The sequence below is a fragment of the Hyla sarda genome, chromosome 13 (genome assembly GCF_029499605.1).
Source record: "Hyla sarda isolate aHylSar1 chromosome 13, aHylSar1.hap1, whole genome shotgun sequence".
NCBI classification, from domain to species: domain Eukaryota; kingdom Metazoa; phylum Chordata; class Amphibia; order Anura; family Hylidae; genus Hyla; species Hyla sarda.
Genome location: NC_079201.1, coordinates 4935541 through 4956350, shown reverse-complemented (window position 1 = coordinate 4956350; position 20810 = coordinate 4935541). Strand labels below are relative to the sequence as shown.

Below are 20810 nucleotides of genomic sequence, written 5' to 3'. Positions count from 1 at the left end.
AGCGAACTTACAGTAAATTCGATTCGTCACAAACTTCTCGGCTCGGCAGTTGATGACTTTTCCTGCATAAATAAGTTCAGCTTTCAGGTGCTCCGATGGGCTGGAAAAGGTGGATACAGTCCTAGGAGACTCTTTCCTAGGACTGTATCCACCTTTTCCAGCCCACCGGAGCACCTGAAGGCTGAACTAATTTACGCAGGATAAGTCATCAACTGCCGAGCCGAGAAGTTTGTGACAAATCGAATTTACTGTAAGTTCGCTCATCTCTAGTTATCTACTATACACAGTGCACTGTCCTCTATTGTGTTATCTACTATACACAGTGCACTGTCCTTTATAGTGTTATTTACTATACACAGTGCACTGTCCTCTATTAAGTTTACCGCTTTACAGAGTTTAGTATCATCTACAAAGATTGCTACTTTACTATTCATCCCCTCTAAAAGGTCATTAATGAATATATTTAATAGGACAGGACCCAAGACGGACCCCTGTGGTCCCCACTAGTAACAGTCACCCAATCAGAATAAGTACCATTAATAACCACCCTATGTTTCCTATCACTGAGCCAGTTACTTACCCACATTCTCCCCCAGCCTAATCCTTCTCATTTTATGCACCAACCTTTTATGTGGCACCGTATCAAATGCTTTGGAAAAATCCAGATATAGGACATCCAGCGATTGCCCCTGGTCCAGTCTGGAGCTCACCTCCTCATAAAAGCTGATCAGGTTAGTTTGACAGGACCGATCCTTCATAAAGCCATGCTGATATGGAGTCATGCTCTATACTCCAAAATAGCATCCCCTAGAAAACCCTCAAACAATTTACATACAACCGAGGTTAAACTAACAGGTCTATAATTCCTGGGGTCACCTTTTGACCCCTTTTTAAATATTGGCACCACATTTGCCATGCGCCAGTCCTGGGGAACAGTCCCTGTTACTATAGAGCAAAAAAATTCCAAAGTCCAAAATAACATATTTTTGGTCACTTTTTAAATCATGGAAAAAAATGAATAAAAAGCGATAAAAAAGTCCGATCAATACAAAAATGGTACCGATAAAAACTTCAGATTACGCCACAAAAAATGAGCCCTCATACCGGCCCGTATGCGGAAAAATGTAAAAAAGTTATAGGGGTCAGAAGATGAGAATTTTTAACGTATTCATTTTCCTGCATGTAGTTATGATTTTTTTCAGATGTACGACAAAATCCAACCTATATAAGTAGGGTATCATTTTAACCGTATGGACCTACAGAATAAAGATAAGGTGTCATTTTTACCGAAAAATGCACTACATAGAAACGGAAGCCCCCAAAATTTACAAAATGGCGTTTGTTTTGTTTTTCTATTTTGTCTCACAATGATTTTTTTTTCCGTTTCGCCGTAGATTTTTGGGTAAAATTACTGATGTCATTACAAAGTAGAATTGGTGGCGCAATTGAAAGAGTTATGATTTTTTTAAGATAAGGAGGAAAAAACAAAAACGGAAAAACTCCAGGTCCTTAAGGGGTTAAAATTACATAAGGAACAATTCGTTAAAAGTTTAGTTTGGTGTCCATAAGGGCCAAGAGGAGAGATTCCCAGATAGAACCTTAAAATGGGTAATCTGCTGCCCCAGTGTTCGGAACATTTTGTTCCGAATGCTTGAAGTGAGTGGCAGGGGTCGTAATGTTAAGGCCACACCCCTCATGATGTCACACCACACCCCCTCAATGCAAGTCAATGGGAGGGGGCGTGACCTGTGCACAGACCTCGTACAATAACACCCACCCTGGGATTTCCAGTACTAGTCTCGGAGAGCGATAAATAACATGGATGGAGCCATAGTCACTGGAGAATGGAGAAACCCCTCATAGAGGACCTGTCAATCAGCCAGAGGTAAGAGCGCCCCCAATCAGACTGCCGATACACAACACCTCAAAAACGGAGCTCCCAGCTTGCCTTGAACTCCAGTTTTTTAGGCAATAGCTTAACACTGAAAGTTGAAAAAGATAGGATGAAATTTAAAAATATAAGCGTTGAAGGAAACATTTATGATCAATCGGCGACAGGTTCTCAGACAACGTTATATACATTTGTTTAAAAAAAGACATTGGCTACTTCCTTGTGTGAGTTATTAGATGTGTAACGAGATTTGATTTGCGGCTAAAACATTTCCCACATTCGGAACATAAGTATGGCTTATAACCTTTGTGAGTAATTTCATGTGTAATGAGATTTGATTTGCGGGTAAAACATTTCCCACATTCAGGACAAGAATATGGCTTCTCTCCTGTGTGAGTTATTTGATGTTTAACAAGAACTGATCTGCGGGTAAAACATTTCCCACATTCAGAACATGAATATGGCCTCTCTCCTGTGTGAGTTATTTGATGCGCAACAAGATTTGATTTCCGGCTAAAACCTTTCCCACATTCGGGACATAAATATGGCTTATCTCCTGTGTGACTTATTTGATGTTTATCAAAATGTGATTTCATGCTAAAACATTTCCCACATTCAGGACATGAATATGGCTTATTTTTTGTGTGAGTTATTTGATGTTTAACAAAATGCGATTTCTGGCTAAAACATTTGCCACATTCTAAGCATGAATATGGATTCTCCCCTGTGTGAGTTCTCAGATGTCCAACAAGAGATCTTTTGTGGGCATAACATTTTCCACATTCTGAACATGAATATAACTTCTCCGATGTGTGACTTTTTTGATGGTCAACAAGAGTAGATTTCGTGCTAAAACAGTTCCCACATTCTGAACATGAAAATGGCCTCTCACCTGTGTGAGTTTTCTGATGTACAATAAGATGAGATTTCCGGCAAAAACATTTCCCACATTCAGAACATAAATATGGCTTCTCCCCTGTGTGAATTCTTTGATGGTCAACAAGATTTGATTTGTCAATAAAACATTTCTCACATTCAGAACATGAAAATGTCTTCTCTCCTATGTGAGTTTTTTGATGTTTAACAAGATGTGATTTCATTCTAAAAAATGTGCCACATTCTAAGCATGAAAATGGCTTCTCTCCTGTGTGAATTCTCTGATGTATAACAAGATTTGATTTCATGGAAAAACATTTCCCACATTCCGAACATGAAAACGGCTTCACCCCTTTGTGATAGCTCTTATGACAATCAAGATGTGATTTAATGCTAAAAATTTTCCCACACTCTGAGCATGAATATGGCTTCTCTCCTGTGTGAGTTCTCTGATGTGTAATAAGAGATGTTTTGTAGGCATAACAATTCCCACATTCTGAACACGAAAACTTCTGCCCTGTGTGAGTTTTCTCATGTATTACGAGAGTTGATTTCATGCTAAAACATTTTCCACATTCTGAACATGAAAATGGCCTCTCCCCTGTGTGAGTTTTCTGATGTAATACGAGAGTTGATTTCCGGCTAAAACATTTCCCACATTCAGAACACGAATATGACTTTTCTCCTTTGTGACTACTTTGATGTTTAACAAGATAGGCTTTAATGCTAAAACATCTGCCACATTCCAAGCAGGGAAATTGTTTCTCTCCTGTGTGAATTCTTCGATGTGAAACGAGAAATGATTTAGTTCTAAAGCATTTCCCACATTCTAAACACGAATATGGCTTCACCCCTGCGTAAAATCTCTCCCCTGAGGAACCTGTTCTGTGATCAGATGACGGGACTTGTTTTATAACATCAGATGATGGGTTTTTGTTGTGAATGGATGACTGTATATCTGGGGTAATGACGTGCTCTTCACTTGTATGTTTTGTAATACCGCCATCATCTGCTGTATAATATGAGGATGTCACAAGTCCCTCTGAGCTATAGGTACAGTCATCTGCCAATAGAAAAAAAAAAAACATTTATATTATAGACTTGAAACATACAAAGAAATATAACAACAAGTAATAAAAATGTTTCCAAAACAAATTACAGTTGTGCCTAAAAGTGCCGCAAAACACAAATCCATTATTTCATATGGAATTTATATTATATTTATAACAGAATGGCACAATCATAAAACAAAACTATACAATTGTCTCAAACTGTGGCCCTCCAGATGTTTCAAAACTTCCAGCATACAACACCAGAGCTAAGATGTTAGCCAGTAGTACACGCACTGATAATTACTCCCTTACTTATCTGGCCAATCACAACACATCACATTCTGGGCTGATTATTTACCTCAGCGTTTCACAACCAGTGTGCCTCCAGCTGTTGCAAAACTACAACTGCGGGCATTCTGGGAGTTGAAGTTTAGCAACATCTGGAGGGCCACAGTTTGAGACCACTGCTTTACAGTCTTCCTTCTTAGGGGTACTAATATATCAGCACATCAGTTACACATATGTAATTTTTTTCAGCCTCAGGCCACAAGGTGAGGGGGGTTGGGGTAGGATTAACCCCTTAAGGACTCAGGGTTTTTCCGTTTTTGGACTTTCGTTTTTTTCCTCCTCACCTAAAAGTGATATCTCTTTCAGTTTTCCTGTTTTTTGCGCCACCAATTGTACTTTGTAATGATATCAGTCATTTTACCAAAAAAATAATTGGCAGCGAAAAGGGAAAAAAATTGCTTGTGGGACAAAATAGAAAAAAAAAAAACGCCATTTAGTAACTTTTGGGGGCTTCCGTTTCTATGCAGTGCACTTTTCAGTATAAATGACACCTTATCTTTGTTATGTAGGTCGATACGATTAAAACGATCACCTACTTATATAGGTTGGATTTTGTTTTATTACTTTAAAAAATTATGCACACAAATTAGTACGTTTAAAAATGTCCTCTCCTGACCCCTATCATTTTTTTTTTTTTTCGGTATGAGGGCTATATTTTTGCGCTGTGATTTGTAGTTTTTATCGGTACTATTTTTGTTTTGATAGGACTTTCTGATTGCTTTTTATAATTTTTTGTAGGGTACACAAAGTGACCAAAAATTACGCAGTTTTGGACTTTGGAATTTTATTTATTTTTATTTTTTTTACTTATATTTTTATAGTTCAGACATTTACGCACGTGGCAAAATCAGGGGGGGGTGATTTAAATTTTTCTATACACATTTATAGCCCCCATAGGAGACTATAACATACAATCTTCTGATTGCATACACTGTTCTGTGCCATAGCATAACATTGATCAGTGTTATTGGCGCTCTGCCTCTCCAGCCTGGATCTCAGGCATGGAGCAATATAGCGACGATCTAATGCCGAGGAGGAAGGTAGGTTTTTCTGTGGTGGTCCCGATCAGCTCCGCTGAGCTGCCAAAAAGCATTTTTCTTTTTCATTTTAGACGCGGCAATCAACTTTGATCGCTGCGTCTAAGGGGTTAATACCGGACATCACCGTTGATAGCCGCCGGGACTTACCCGCTATGACGTGTGGTCAGCTCATGGCCCCGCCTCATAGCCCTGTGTCCTTAAGAGGTTAGGAAATGTTTTTGTAATTTGTTGTATTAAAAAATAAATACATTTAAAAAACATTTTATTGGCTTCAGTATTTGTAGCTTTAAATAACTTTGAAAGGAAGTTGTGTAGTCCTCTCGTCATTGTGGTGTTGTCTCAGCAGCTCTCGGCTCCTCCCTTTCTCCTGACAGGAAGTTGTGTAGCCCTCTCATTGTCAGGGTGGAAGTAAAACTATCAGGAGAGAACAGGGTGTGTTTACAGCATGCTGCCTCGTGATGAATGTGGTAAATGTCCACAAAACAGAATTTCTGGTGGTTTTAGAACAGGGGCAGCTAGGTAAGTAATACTATAGGCTTCTGCAGCATTTTTATCTGACGTCAGAGTACCCCTTTAGATATGGAAGTACGGACCAGATCATATGATCAAGGGTTGTCAGCGGTAATGACTACTGACCTGGCGGGGGCGCTGTAGGGACGTCCTCTGTACACGGATCATCACCCCTCACATCTGTCTCCTCTTTCACCATTATGTCTGGAGCATTAATGTTCTTCACATCTTTACTCTGATCCATAAGCTGTGAAAGAAATATTGTAGAAGTGACATGGAATGTTCTAGATGAACTGATCCTGAGCACAGGAGCCTCCCAGCTCTTCTACACATCATAGGGAACATATCATGGAACCTTCTCTCCCTTATCTACCTGATAATCCTGGAGGACATTGTCATCTCCTTCTGAAGAATCCTCTGGAGGAAGAGGACGGGGACATCTGTCTGGTTTTGTAGGAAACACATCCAGTGAGTGAATCCATTGTGTATATAGAATAAATGCAGTGTGCGGTGTGTATATAGTCATGTGTATTACCTGCTGATGTGAGGGGCTGCTGATCCTCCATCATGACTATGTCCGCTATGTACTGATCCTTGTGTCCTTCTAAATACTCCCACTCCTCCATGGAGAAATAGACGGCCACGTCCTGACACCTTATAGGAACCTGACACACACAATGATACAGTCATCACCCCCATCCCTTCATAGCGTTACTGTATAATGTCCCAGCATTCCCAGCAGGGTCACCTCTCCAGTCAGCAGCTCCACCATCTTGTTGGTGAGTTCTAGGATCTTCTGCTCATTCATCTCCTCATGTATCAGGGAGTGAGGTGGAGGCCCCGGGATTGGCCTCAGGGTTCTTCCCCATCCTTCACACACAGGGGCCTGATGGCGCCCCCTAGAGGTCTTCTTCACCACCGTGTAATCCTGGTTATGGGGACACAATAATACATATCACTACATACATCCCGGAATCCCTCACCTCTCCAGTCATATCATGTTATTACCATAGAGAAGAATGTGGTCATGTGACATCACTCCCAGAATCCCTCACCTCTCCAGTCATATCATGTGATTACCATAGAGGAGAATGAGGTCATGTGACATCACTCCCAGCATCCCTCACCTCTCCAGTCATATCATGTGATTACCATAGAGAAGAATGAGGTCATGTGACATCACTCCCAGAATCCCTCACCTCTCCAGTCATATCATGTGATTACCATAGAGGAGAATGAGGTCATGTGACATCACTCCCAGAATCCCTCACCTCTCCAGTCATATCATGTTATTACCATAGGGAAGAATGAGGTCATGTGACATCACTCCCAGAATCCCTCACCTCTCCAGTCATATCATGTGATTACCATAGAGAAGAATGAGGTCATGTGACATCACTCCCAGAATCCCTCACCTCTCCGGTCATATCATGTGATTACCATAGAGAAGAATGAGGTCATGTCACATCACTCCCAGAATCCCTCACCTCTCCGGTCATATCATGTGATTACCATAGAGAAGAATGAGGTCATGTGACATCACTCCCAGAATCCCTCACCTCTCCAGTCATATCATGTGATTAGCATAGAGAAGAATGAGGTCATGTGACATCACTCCCAGAATCCCTCACCTCTCCAGTCATATCATGTGATTACCATAGAGAAGAATGAGGTCATGTGACATCACTCCCAAAATCCCTCACCTCTCCGGTCATATCATGTGATTACCATAGAGAAGAATGAGGTCATGTGACATCACTCCCAGAATCCCTCACCTCTCCGGTAAGCTGGAAGAGTATCTCTATGGTGAGGTGTATTATCCTCTCCGCCATCTTGTCTCTGTCCTTCTCCATCATTGATGGTCGATCAGGAATATTCTCTTCTATAGAAGAATCAGCTGAGAGGATCCTGGATTGTAGGGACCTGAGGGGACAGAAGAGGAGACGTGGAGGATCCACACACAGTCCTGGAGGAAGAAATACACATAATACAGTAAGATAATACAGAGGAGATAATACAGGGGGATGTTGTCTCTTCTCTCTGTGGGTTGTACATTAGTTGTAGGGTCAGATCAGGGTCAGATCAGGGTCACCACATGTTGGGTCTCCAGATGAAGGTGATCCTGGGCCGCAGTAGTGATGTCTGTGGTAGAGACGTCCCAACCGGAGATGAGAAGGGGAACAACTAATCCTGATCTGCTAGGAGCTTCTATATTACAGCCCCCCCCCCCCACCACAATACAGTCCCCCCCCCCACCACAATACAGTCCCCCCACCACCACAATACAGTCCCCCCCCACCACAATACAGTCCCCCCACCACAATACAGTCCCCTCCCCCACAATACAGTCCCCCCCCACCACAATACAGCCCCCCCCCACCACAATACAGTCCCCCCCCACCACAATACAGTCCCCCCCCACCACAATACAGTCCCCCCCACCACAATACAGTCCCCCCCCACCACAATACAGTCCCCCCCACCACAATACAGTCCCCTCCCCCACAATACAGTCCCCCCCCACCACAATACAGTCCCCCCCCACCACAATACAGTCCCCCCCACCACAATACAGTCCCCCCCACCACAATACAGTCCCCCCCCACCACAATACAGTCCCCCCCCCACCACAATACAGTCCCCTCCCCCACAATACAGTCCCCTCCACAATAGTCGTCCCCCCACAATACAGTCCCCTCCCCCACAATACAGTCCCCCCGACCACAATACAGTCCCCCCCACCACAATACAGTCCCCCCCACCACAATACAGTCCCCCCCACCACCACAATACAGTCCCCTCCCCCACCATACAGTCCCCCCCCACCACACAGTCCCCCCCCACCACACAGTCCCCCCCACCACACAGTCCCCCCCACCACACAGCCCCCTCCCCCACAATACAGTCGACCCCCACAATACAGTCCCCCCCCACAATACAGTCCACCCCACCACAATACAGCCCCACCACAATACAGCCCCCCCCACAATACAGCCCCCTCCCCCACAATACAGCCCCCCCCACAATACAGCCCCCACCACAATACAGCCCCCACCACAATACAGCCCCCACCACAATACAGTCGTCCCCCCACAATACAGTCCCCTCCACAATAGTCGTCCCCCCCACAATAGTCGTCCCCCCACAATACAGTCCCCTCCCCCACAATACAGTCCCCTCCCCCACAATACAGTCTCCTCCCCCACAATACAGTCTCCTCCCCCACAATACAGTCTCCTCCCCCACAATACAGTCTCCTCCCCCACAATACAGTCCCCTCCCCCACAATACAGTCTCCTCCCCCACAATACAGTCTCCTCCCCCACAATACAGTCTCCTCCCCCACAATACAGTCCCATCCCCCACAATACAGTCCCCTCCCCCACAATACAGTCTCCCCCTCCCACAATACAGCATTATCAGGAGGCCTCTTATCCTGTGGGGACAATCCTTCTGTCCTCGGATACAGATCCCACGTCCGCCTCTCAGTATTAATCATTGTGGTTGGTCTCCGCTTCTATACAATGTATTGTATACACATGAACGTCACATGGGTTCCTGGGTCTCGGTTACCAATGACAACCATCACCTCGCCCATTATCTCCTCATTGTCTCCATGGTTTCCACCTCTACATAAATCCACATTAATCAACCACATATAACGTGAAGGATGACAAGAGACACACGAGCGCAAGACTGTCACTTACCTCCCCTGGACAGTGCTCTGTGGGTACAGGACCTGCGAACATGTCACAGTCATGTGATCACATGGAGCGCGGAGTCAGGAGATCACATGACCAGGTTCCATCGTTACTGACAGTCCTGACTCCTCCCCTCTATGTGACTGATCACATGACTGTGACATCATTGCAGGTCCTGTAACCACAAAGCAGCCGCTCAGTCCTCTGCAGGACCGGTATGTGATAGTCAGTGGTATTGTGGGGCATTAACCCCTTCATCACTGAGACAGAAAGCAGAATGAGGGGGAGGATTTAGGGAAACAGGTGATGATTAGAATTTTTTTAGGGAGTGTGCTTGTTTTTTTAAAAACATTTTTATTCACTTTTTAAATCAGTATAGTGGATATGTATAAGAAATAATTAGATTGCTTTTACATATCATTAATCACTTACATCTGTGTCCAATGCAGTCTGTATAAGAAGATCTACTATGGCAGGTGTGGAGGTAATAACACAATCACGGGGTGCCGATAGGACATCCTACAGCTGTGCGCTGTCATTTCTGCCATGATATGTATACGGCTGCACCGTGCATTGTCAGTATCAGCTGTCCACATGTAACGGTATAGACAGGTAGAGATCGTCACATCATGGCCCAATCCATAGAGAAGACACAACACCCCCCTGTATTATCTCCTCTGTATTATGTGTATTTCTTCCTCCAGGACTGTGTGTGGATCCTCCACGTCTCCTCTTCTGTCCCCTCAGGTCCCTACAATCCAGGATCCTCTCAGCTGATTCTTCTATAGAAGAGAATATTCCTGATCCACCATCAATGATGGAGAAGGACAGAGACAAGATGGCGGAGAGGATAATACACCTCACCATAGAGATACTCTTCCAGCTTACCGGAGAGGTGAGGGATTCTGGGAGTGATGTCACATGACCTCATTCTCCTCTATGGTAATCACATGATATGACTGGAGAGGTGAGGGATTCTGGGAGTGATGTCACATGACCTCATTCTTCTCTATGGTAATCACATGATATGATCGGAGAGGTGAGGGATTCTGGGAGTGATGTCACATGACCTCATTCTTCTCTATGGTAATCACATGATATGACTGGAGAGGTGAGGGATTCTGGGAGTGATGTCACATGACCTCATTCTTCTCTATGGTAATCACATGATATGACTGGAGAGGTGAGAAATTCTGGGAGTGATGTCACATGACCTCATTCTTCTCTATGGTAATCACATGATATGACTGGAGAGGTGAGGGATTCTGGGAGTGATGTCACATGACCTCATTCTTCTCTATGGTAATCACATGATATGACTGGAGAGGTGAGGGATTCTGGGAGTGATGTCACATGACCTCATTCTTCTCTATGGTAATCACATGATATGACTGGAGAGGTGAGGGATTCTGGGAGTGATGTCACATGACCTCATTCTTCTCTATGGTAATCACATGATATGACTGGAGAGGTGAGGGATTCTGGGAGTGATGTCACATGACCTCATTCTTCCCTATGGTAATCACATGATATGACTGGAGAGGTGAGGGATGCTGGGAGTGATGTCACATGACCTCATTCTTCTCTATGGTAATCACATGATATGACTGGAGAGGTGAGGGATTCTGGGAGTGATGTAGTGATATGTATTATTGTGTCCCCATAACCAGGATTACACGGTGGTGAAGAAGACCTCTAGGGGGCGCCATCAGGCCCCTGTGTGTGAAGGATGGGGAAGAACCCTGAGGCCAATCCCGGGGCCTCCACCTCACTCCCTGATACATGAGGAGATGAATGAGCAGAAGATCCTAGAACTCACCAACAAGATGGTGGAGCTGCTGACTGGAGAGGTGACCCTGCTGGGAATGCTGGGACATTATACAGTAACGCTATGAAGGGATGGGGGTGATGACTGTATCATTGTGTGTGTCAGGTTCCTATAAGGTGTCAGGACGTGGCCGTCTATTTCTCCATGGAGGAGTGGGAGTATTTAGAAGGACACAAGGATCAGTACATAGCGGACATAGTCATGATGGAGGATCAGCAGCCCCTCACATCAGCAGGTAATACACATGACTATATACACACCGCACACTGCATTTATTCTATATACACAATGGATTCACTCACTGGATGTGTTTCCTACAAAACCAGAGAGATGTCCCCGTCCTCTTCCTCCAGAGGATTCTTCCGAAGGAGATGACAATGTCCTCCAGGATTATCAGGTAGATAAGGGAGAGAAGGTTCCATGATATGTTCCCTATGATGTGTAGAAGAGCTGGGAGGCTTCTGTGCTCAGGATCAGTTCATCTAGAACATTCCATGTCACTTCTACAATATTTCTTTCACAGCTTATGGATCAGAGTAAAGATGTGAAGAACATTAATGCTCCAGACATAATGGTGAAAGAGGAGACAGATGTGAGGGGTGATGATCCGTGTACAGAGGACGTCCCTACAGCGCCCCCACCAGGTCAGTACTGATCACCTACTGCAAACAACACTCACACATTATACTCACCAGGTCAGTACTGATCACTGACTGCACACAACACTCACACATTATACTCACCAGGTCAGTACTGATCACTGACTGTACACAACACTCACACACTATACTCACCAGGTCAGTACTGATCACTGACTGCACACAACACTCACACATTATACTCTCCAGGTCAGTACTGATCACTGACTGCACACAACACTCACACATTATACTCACCAGGTCAGTACTGACTGCACACAACACTCACACACTATACTCACCAGGTCAGTACTGATCACTGACTGCACACAACACTCACACATTATACTCACCAGGTCAGTACTGATCACTGACTGTACACAACACTCACACATTATACTCACCAGGTCAGTACTGATCACTGACTGTACACAACACTCACACATTATACTCACCAGGTCAGTACTGATCACTGACTGTACACAACACTCACACATTATACTCACCAGGTCAGTACTGATCACTGACTGTACACAACACTCACACATTATACTCACCAGGTCAGTACTGATCACTGACTGTACACAACACTCACACATTATACTCTCCAGGTAAGTACTGATCACTGACTGTACACAACACTCACACATTATACTCACCAGGTCATTACTGATCACTGACTGTACACAACACTCACACATTATACTCACCAGGTCAGAACTGATCACTGACTGTACACAACACTCACACATTATACTCACCAGGTCAGTACTGACCACTGACTGTACACAACACTCACACATTATACTCACCAGGTCAGTACTGATCACTGACTGCACACAACACTCACACACTATACTCACCAGGTCAGTACTGATCACTGACTGCACACAACACTCACACATTATACTCACCAGGTCAGTACTGATCACTGACTGCACACAACACTCACACATTATACTCACCAGGTCAGTACTGATCACTGACTGTACACAACACTCACACATTATACTCACCAGGTCAGTACTGATCACTGACTGTACACAACACTCACACACTATACTCACCAGGTCAGTACTGATCACTGACTGTACACAACACTCACACATTATACTCACCAGGTCAGTACTGATCACTGACTGTACACAACACTCACACACTATACTCACCAGGTCAGTACTGATCACTGACTGTACACAACACGCACACATTATACTCACCAGGTCAGTACTGATCACTGACAGCACACAACACTCACACATTATACTCACCAGGTCAGTACTGATCACTGACTGTACACAACACTCACACACTATACTCACCAGGTCAGTACTGATCACTGACTGCACACAACACTCACACATTATACTCACCAGGTCAGTACTGATCACTGACTGTACACAACACTCACACATTATACTCACCAGGTCAGTACTGATCACTGACTGTACACAACACTCACACACTATACTCACCAGATCAGTACTGATCACTGACTGTACACAACACTCACACATTATACTCACCAGGTCAGTACTGATCACTGACTGCACACAACACTCACACATTATACTCACCAGGTCAGTACTGATCACTGACTGCACACAACACTCACACATTATACTCACCAGGTCAGTACTGATCACTGACAGCACACAACACTCACCATTATACTCACCAGGTCAGTACTGATCACTGACTGCACACAACACTCACACATTATACTCACCAGGTCAGTACTGATCACTGACTGCACACAACACTCACACATTATACTCACCAGGTCAGTACTGATCACTGACTGTACACAACACTCACACATTATACTCACCAGGTCATTACTGATCACTGACTGTACACAACACTCACACATTATACTCACCAGGTCAGTACTGATCACTGACTGTACACAACACTCACACATTATACTCACCAGGTCAGTACTGATCACTGACTGCACACAACACTCACACATTATACTCACCAGGTCAGTACTGATCACTGACTGCACACAACACTCACACATTATACTCACCAGGTCAGTACTGATCACTGACTGTACACAACACTCACACATTATACTCACCAGGTCATTACTGATCACTGACTGTACACAACACTCACACACTATACTCACCAGGTCAGTACTGATCACTGACTGCACACAACACTCACATTTTATACTCACCAGGTCAGTACTGATCACTGACTGCACACAACACTCACACATTATACTCACCAGGTCAGTACTGATCACTGACTGTACACAACACTCACACATTATACTCACCAGGTCAGTACTGATCACTGACTGCACACAACACTCACACATTATACTCACCAGGTCAGTACTGATCACTGACTGTACACAACACTCACACATTATACTCACCAGGTCAGTACTGATCACTGACTGCACACAACACTCACACATTATACTCACCAGGTCAGTACTGATCACTGACTGTACACAACACTCACACATTATACTCACCAGGTCACTACTGATCACTGACTGCACACAACACTCACACATTATACTCACCAGGTCAGTACTGACCACTGACTGTACACAACACTCACACATTATACTCACCAGGTCAGTACTGATCACTGACTGTACACAACACTCACACATTATACTCACCAGGTCACTACTGATCACTGACTGCACACAACACTCACACATTATACTCACCAGGTCAGTACTGACCACTGACTGCACACAACACTCACACATTATACTCACCAGGTCAGTACTGACCACTGACTGCACACAACACTCACACATTATACTCACCAGGTCAGTACTGATCACTGACTGTACACAACACTCACACATTATACTCACCAGGTCAGTACTGATCACTGACTGTACACAACACTCACACATTATACTCACCAGGTCAGTACAATTTATGTGTATTTTATTTGGTTTTGTGTTCTGTCAGTGTTTTTTATCTTTATCCCTTTGGTTTCGGCCATGCTCCTGCCTTGTCCTTGTCTTCCTGCATCGGTTGTACTTCTTCTAGCTTTGACCCTTGGTTACATTTCTGACTACAATCCATCTTTTCTCTCTCTGACTTGCCATGTTCTGACCTGAGAGCAGTGACCTTGGTGTCTTACCACTTTTGCAGGGGTTACGGGTAAAGATCACGGGGTCTTTTATTCTCTGAACCACAGTTTAGTCAGCACCAAATGTAATACAGCTTAGAGAGTCCACATTGTCATGCAGCGTCTACTTCACTGCCTTTGGACTCTTCCAGACAGGCCATCAAGTAATGCTATAGGTTTTTTGGGGAGTCTATAGTCTTCTGGGCAATTTGCAATTGTCTTCTTTATCAGCTTCTTTGGAAAGTTCAGCAGACGCCATTTACCACCAAACTATAGCTGTCCACATCAGACCATCCACGTTACCTTCTGGCTTCTAAATGGCTACCCTAATGCCTGTTGGGAACTGACCCAGCTCTGCTATACCTGAAGATGAATCTCTAAGAGTAAAAAGGAAAGCAGAGCCTCTCATCGGACAGTATGTCGGTACTGGTAAGTCCCTGATATGGATCAGACTATGTGATTCTTGTTCACCTGATATAACAGACTTTGCTGCCATTTAGCGGTGCAGCCACTCGGTGATCGGTTCCCAGGAAGGACTAAGCAACAAAACATTAACACTATCTGATAATAACAACATCGTCATACGAAGTGCCGATAAGGGGGGGAGTAGTAGTTGTACAAGATCGACCTGTATACACATCCAAAGGGATACGAATCATATCTAACCAAGAGTACTATATCCAAATATCTGTGGATCCTGTAAGATGCTGATAGATAAAGCCCAGGAATGTGGTGTCCTTACAAAGAAGGAAAATAACTTTATTATAATAAATATAGAGACAAAAGAGGAAAAAGGCACACGCGCCCCTAGTGGAATACTGTATTTATATATGGCAGTGGTAGTAAAAAACACACCAAGTAGCGTTGCGCTCTGGGCACAACACCATGCAGCGTGTAAAACAATGGTTAGCTGTCAGCAGCCCCGATCCTCGGGTCAAGTCCTCGACCACCGGTCCAATATCAGCCAGAAAACAATAGAAAGATGGATCTCCAGCAGGCGCTGTCCAGACTACCTCTACTGGAATCCTAGAGAAGAAAGAATGATTTAGGCAGCAGCAGCTGCAGGCACGGGATGCTATGCTATGCTATGCTATGCTTACTGTGCCTGCAGCTGGTGCTGCCTAAATCATTCTTTCTTCTCTAGGATTCCAGTAGAGGTAGTCTGGAAAGCGCCTGCTGGAGATCCATCTTTCTATTGTTTTCTGGCTTTTATTATAATAAAGGAACCTAAGGTCTTCGTTTTTTACCATCTACCGAAAGTCCACAAGGACCAATTCAAACCGTCAGCCCCATCATCTCAGGAATAAACTCTATCACAAGAAATTTACCCCATTACGTGGACGTTATTCTACAGAAATAGGTCACAGGACTAAGATCCTTCCTCAAGGACACACCATCCCTTATCGAAATCTTGAAGAATTACAAGTGGGAAAAGGAAAATAAATGGGACACTTTAGATGTCACTAGTTTATATTCAAACATCCCCCATCTGAAAGGATTGGAAGTAATAACATCAAAACGAGACACGGATGTGACCAAGAACAAATAAAGTTTATTACAGATAGTATTGAAGATAAGATGTACCTACAAACAACCGGAACAGCAATGGGGACGCGTTTCGCCCCCTTCATTAGTAAATCTATACATCAGGGACGTATGAGGAGGAATTTATCTATTATCACACCCTTGGAAGAAGAATACAGTGGTCCCTCAAGTTACAATATTAATCGTTTCCAGAACGACCATTGTATGTTGAAACCATTGTATGTTGAGACCATAACTCTATGGAAACCTGGTAATTGGTTCTAAAGCCCCAAAATGTCATCCAAAAATAGGAAAAAGTGAGGATTAAAGAAAAATAAGTAGAAAACTAATATAGATAAAGAAAATCCTTATATATAACTAAGAAAGATCTGCTGGGAGCTGTAATCACTGTCTATGTAGAGGAAAAGAGCCTCTTCAGGGTCCTGTAAAGTACACAGTGGGGGGTATTTATCATTGGATATACACGTCTTTTCTTGTGTACTTTTGTCGCATTTCCTCTGAGACATTGCGACTTTGCATTGCTCCTTTGTCATTATGTCCTTTTCATGTTCCGACTGGATTTAAACTGTTGACAGCATTTTTTTTTGCAGTGGTTGGGAATTTACTAATTGCGCCTTTTATACTTTAAAAATTACATAACATGTAATACCTCCCTGTGCTGTAGGGGGCGCTACCAGACACCAGTCAGTGCATACACTTCAGTAATACAGATAAAGATTACAGAACATGTAATACCTCCCTGTACTGTAGAGGGCGCTACCAGACACCAGTCAGTGCATACACTTCAGTAATACAGGTAAAGAGAACAGAACATGTAATACCTCCCTGTACTGTAGGGGGTGCTACCAGACACCAGTCAGTGCATGCACTTCAGTAATACAGGTAAAGAGTACAGAACATGTAATACCTCCCTGTACTGTAGGGGGCGCTACCAGACACCAGTCAGTGCATACACTTCAGTAATACAGGTAAAGAGAACAAAACATGTAATACCTCCCTGTACTGTAGGGGGTGCTACCAGACACCAGTCAGTGCATGCACTTCAGTAATACAGGTAAAGAGTACAGAACATGTAATACCTCCCTGTACTGTAGGGGGCGCTACCAGACACCAGTCAGTACATACACTTCAGTAATACAGGTAGAGAGTACAGAACATGTAATACCTCCCTGTACTGTAGAGGGTGCTACCAGACACCAGTCAGTGCATACACTTCAGTAATACAGGTAAAGAGTACAGAACATGTAATACCTCCCTGTACTGTAGGGGGTGCTACCAGACACCAGTCAGTGCATGCACTTCAGTAATACAGGTAAAGAGTACAGAACATGTAAAACCTCCCTGTACTGTAGGGGGTGCTAGCAGACACCAGTCAGTGCATACACTTCAGTAATACAGGTAAAGAGTACAGAACATGTAATACTTACCTGTACTGTAGGGGGCGCTACCAGACACCAGTCAGTGCATGCACTTCAGTAATACAGGTAAAGAACAGTACAGAACATGTAATACCTCCCTGTACTGTAGGGGGCGCTACCAGACACCAGTCAGTGCATACACTTCAGTAATACAGGGTTCTGATTCTGATTGGTCGGTTCTTCCAGCCATTGACACGTTTCAGAGATCTGGAGTGTCTGTACATTGTATGTTGAGTCTGGTTTTACGTTACAATGGTCCAGAATAGACCATTGTATGTTATAAGTATTGTATGTTGAGGCCATTGTAAGTTGAGGGATCACTGTATTGTGTTGTATTAGAGATATATAGATGATTTGATCTTCATTTGGAGTGGATCCAAAGAAACCTTTAAGGAATTCACAACTTATCTCATGAAAACTCTTGGAAAGTTCTGCATGGATAAAATGGAATATCTAAACTTAGTGTAATCCTCACAGTCACAAAGACATTCTACGGAAATGTTGACTGTAATAGTTTACTGGATCTTAAAAGTCGGCGCCGGGAGCTCGTGACGTCACCCCCGCCCCCTCAATGCAAGTCTATGGGAGGGGGCGTGACGGCCGTCACGCCCCCTCCCATAGACTTGCATTGAGGGGGCGTGACGTGATGCCGTGAAGGGGCGGGGCTATGACGCCACGAACTCCCGATGCCGGCTCCAGCATTCAGAACAGTTTGTTCCAAACGCTGAGTACCCTTTTAAAGAGAAAGGATATCCAAATAATATCATAGAGGCAGCATATAAAAGAGCACCGAATAACAAGCCAGCATACACCAACACCCTCCAAAGTAAGACAAAAGAAGGGCGTAAGGTGAAAAACTCCGATTACGACAAGTTCAATTTTATTTCTAACTTTACAGCCGGACACAACAAAATGTTGGCTTTAAGGCTCTTCCGAGAATTCTTGTTTTTTCAGATAATTATGGCCAAATTTTTCAGAATTCTTCAAGGTTATTCGGTCGGATTTTGTGGCGCAAGACTCTGTCCACCTCGGTTCCTTCTTTTCTTTGATATCTGGATGATTATGATGAAGAATATATATCGGCCATTGTTGCTACTCAAACTGGTGGATCTACCAAGTTGACCAGTCTGGACCAGTTCTTGTCTTTGCTCTAATTGGGATTAGTTTCTTCTGAATTTTGCCTTTTTGATTTTGTATGGAGTTTTTTGGACCTTTCTGTAGAAATGTTATTCTAATTTAGAGGTGCAAGGAGTTTGTATGTTCTCCCGTGTTGGTGTTGGTTTCATCCAGTACTCCAGTTTTCTCCCACACTCCAAAACATACATTTTCTATTGGGACACGGACAATGTGGGCGATGACCGTCTTTGTACAGCGTTGTGGAATATGTTGGAGCTATATAAGGTGCTAAAACGAATATAACCTGTGTTACTCTTGGCAGATGACTGTACCAGGATCTCAGAAGGACATCTTCTATCTCCATGTTATCGTGATATGGCAGAAGATACATCCGCTACTATCCTAGATATACCCTCAGCCTTTCACAGTCATGATCTTTTATCAGATGCTATAGAACAAGTCCCATGTATTGAACCATCACAGATTTTTAAGCAAAATAAAAGTCACAGAAGAGGTGCTGAGCATCAAAGATCTCAAACAGGGGAGAAGCCATACCCATGTTCAGAATGTGGGCAACGTTTTGCCCTCCAAAAAACTCTTGTTACACATCTGAGAATTCACACAGGGGAGAAGCCGTTTTCATGTTCAGAATGTTGGAAATGTTTTTACCAGAAATCAGATTTGGTTCGACATCAGAGGATCCACACAGGGGAGAAGCTGTTTTCCTGCTCCGAATGTGGTAAATCTCTTCTTCAGAAGTCAGATCTAGTTACACATGAGAGATGTCACACGGGAGCAAAGCCATTTTCGTGTCCAGAATGTGGGAAATGTTACAGTGTCAAATCCAATCTAGTTAGACACGCCAAAAGTCACTCAGGGGCAAAGCCATTTTCATGTTCAGAATGCGGGAAATGTTTTGGCCAGAAATCAGACCTTGCTACACATCAGAGAACTCATACAGGGGAAAAGCCATTTTCGTGTTTAGAATGTGGAAAATTGTATAGCGTTAAATCAACTCTGGTTGAACATCAAAGAACTCACACAGGAGAGAAACCGTTTTCATGTTCAGAATGCGGGAAACGTTTTATTCGGAAATCAAACCTTGTTGACCATCAGAAGACTCACACAGGGGTAAAACCATATTCATGTTCTGAATGCGGTAAATGTTTTATCCACAAAAAACATCTTCTTAAACATCAAAAAACTCATCGGCAAACCAGCCATTTACTTTCCAAAACTCTTTTATTTAACAAATAGAACAAAACAAAAATACAAAAGTGACTTTGTGTTGATCAAGAGACAGGGAAAGCAACCAAAACAGTAAATGATCACGAAATATCTGCAGTCACTAATAAATGTCTGGTATCCAAAATGCAGATAAAATCTATTGGGTCTATTGTTTTTGTTCTTTAGATATTGAAGCACAACTCCAGTAATGGCGCGGGGGGGGGGGGGGGGGGGCAGGATATTTGCATAGATTTTGCAGACTTGTGTGAGACTATGATTTTTAATCTGCGGATTTTGTGGAACTCCCCATGAAGCAGCCGTGTTACCTACCGGATTGACTTTGGGCGAAACGTGTGAGCCGAGTCTAAGTATCCTCTAGGTTTTCACACTTTTTTGGCCTCCAGGAAGCTTCAGTCCAGCTGGCCAAGTAGTCCACACGGTCCTGGTGCCACGGGGGGGGGGGGGGGGGGGGGGGCAGAGGTGAGGTTGGTGCAATAGGGCTGGAG

The 20810-nt window shown here is 43.7% G+C and overlaps 2 protein-coding genes across 6 annotated transcripts; one reads left to right on the top strand and one right to left on the bottom strand.

Annotated features, from left to right (window-relative positions):
• Positions 1-1673: 1673 nt before the first annotated feature.
• On the bottom strand, positions 1674-9570 carry LOC130297707 (oocyte zinc finger protein XlCOF7.1-like). 5 transcript variants are annotated; one of them, XM_056550476.1, is made up of 7 exons: positions 9307-9375; positions 7493-7640; positions 6466-6645; positions 6253-6382; positions 6091-6161; positions 5844-5964; positions 1674-3830 (listed from the first exon to the last, which is right to left on the bottom strand). In XM_056550476.1, exons 2-7 carry the CDS (start codon positions 7571-7573, stop codon positions 2104-2106), a joined length of 2310 nt encoding a protein of 769 aa, XP_056406451.1. In that variant the 5' UTR covers positions 7574-7640; positions 9307-9375; the 3' UTR covers positions 1674-2103. The 5 variants fall into 5 exon arrangements, with proteins under 5 accessions (XP_056406451.1, XP_056406452.1, XP_056406448.1 ...); XM_056550477.1 differs by having other exon boundaries at positions 9291-9361; XM_056550473.1 differs by lacking the exon at positions 9307-9375 and adding an exon at positions 9425-9570 and having other exon boundaries at positions 1675-3830.
• On the top strand, positions 9501-20504 carry LOC130297711 (zinc finger protein OZF-like). Its single transcript, XM_056550485.1, has 7 exons — positions 9501-9633; positions 10166-10313; positions 11089-11268; positions 11352-11481; positions 11573-11643; positions 11770-11890; positions 19400-20504. The coding sequence occupies exons 2-7, from the start codon at positions 10233-10235 to the stop codon at positions 20332-20334; spliced, it is 1518 nt and encodes a 505-aa protein (XP_056406460.1). The 5' UTR covers positions 9501-9633; positions 10166-10232; the 3' UTR covers positions 20335-20504.
• Positions 20505-20810: the final 306 nt, after the last annotated feature.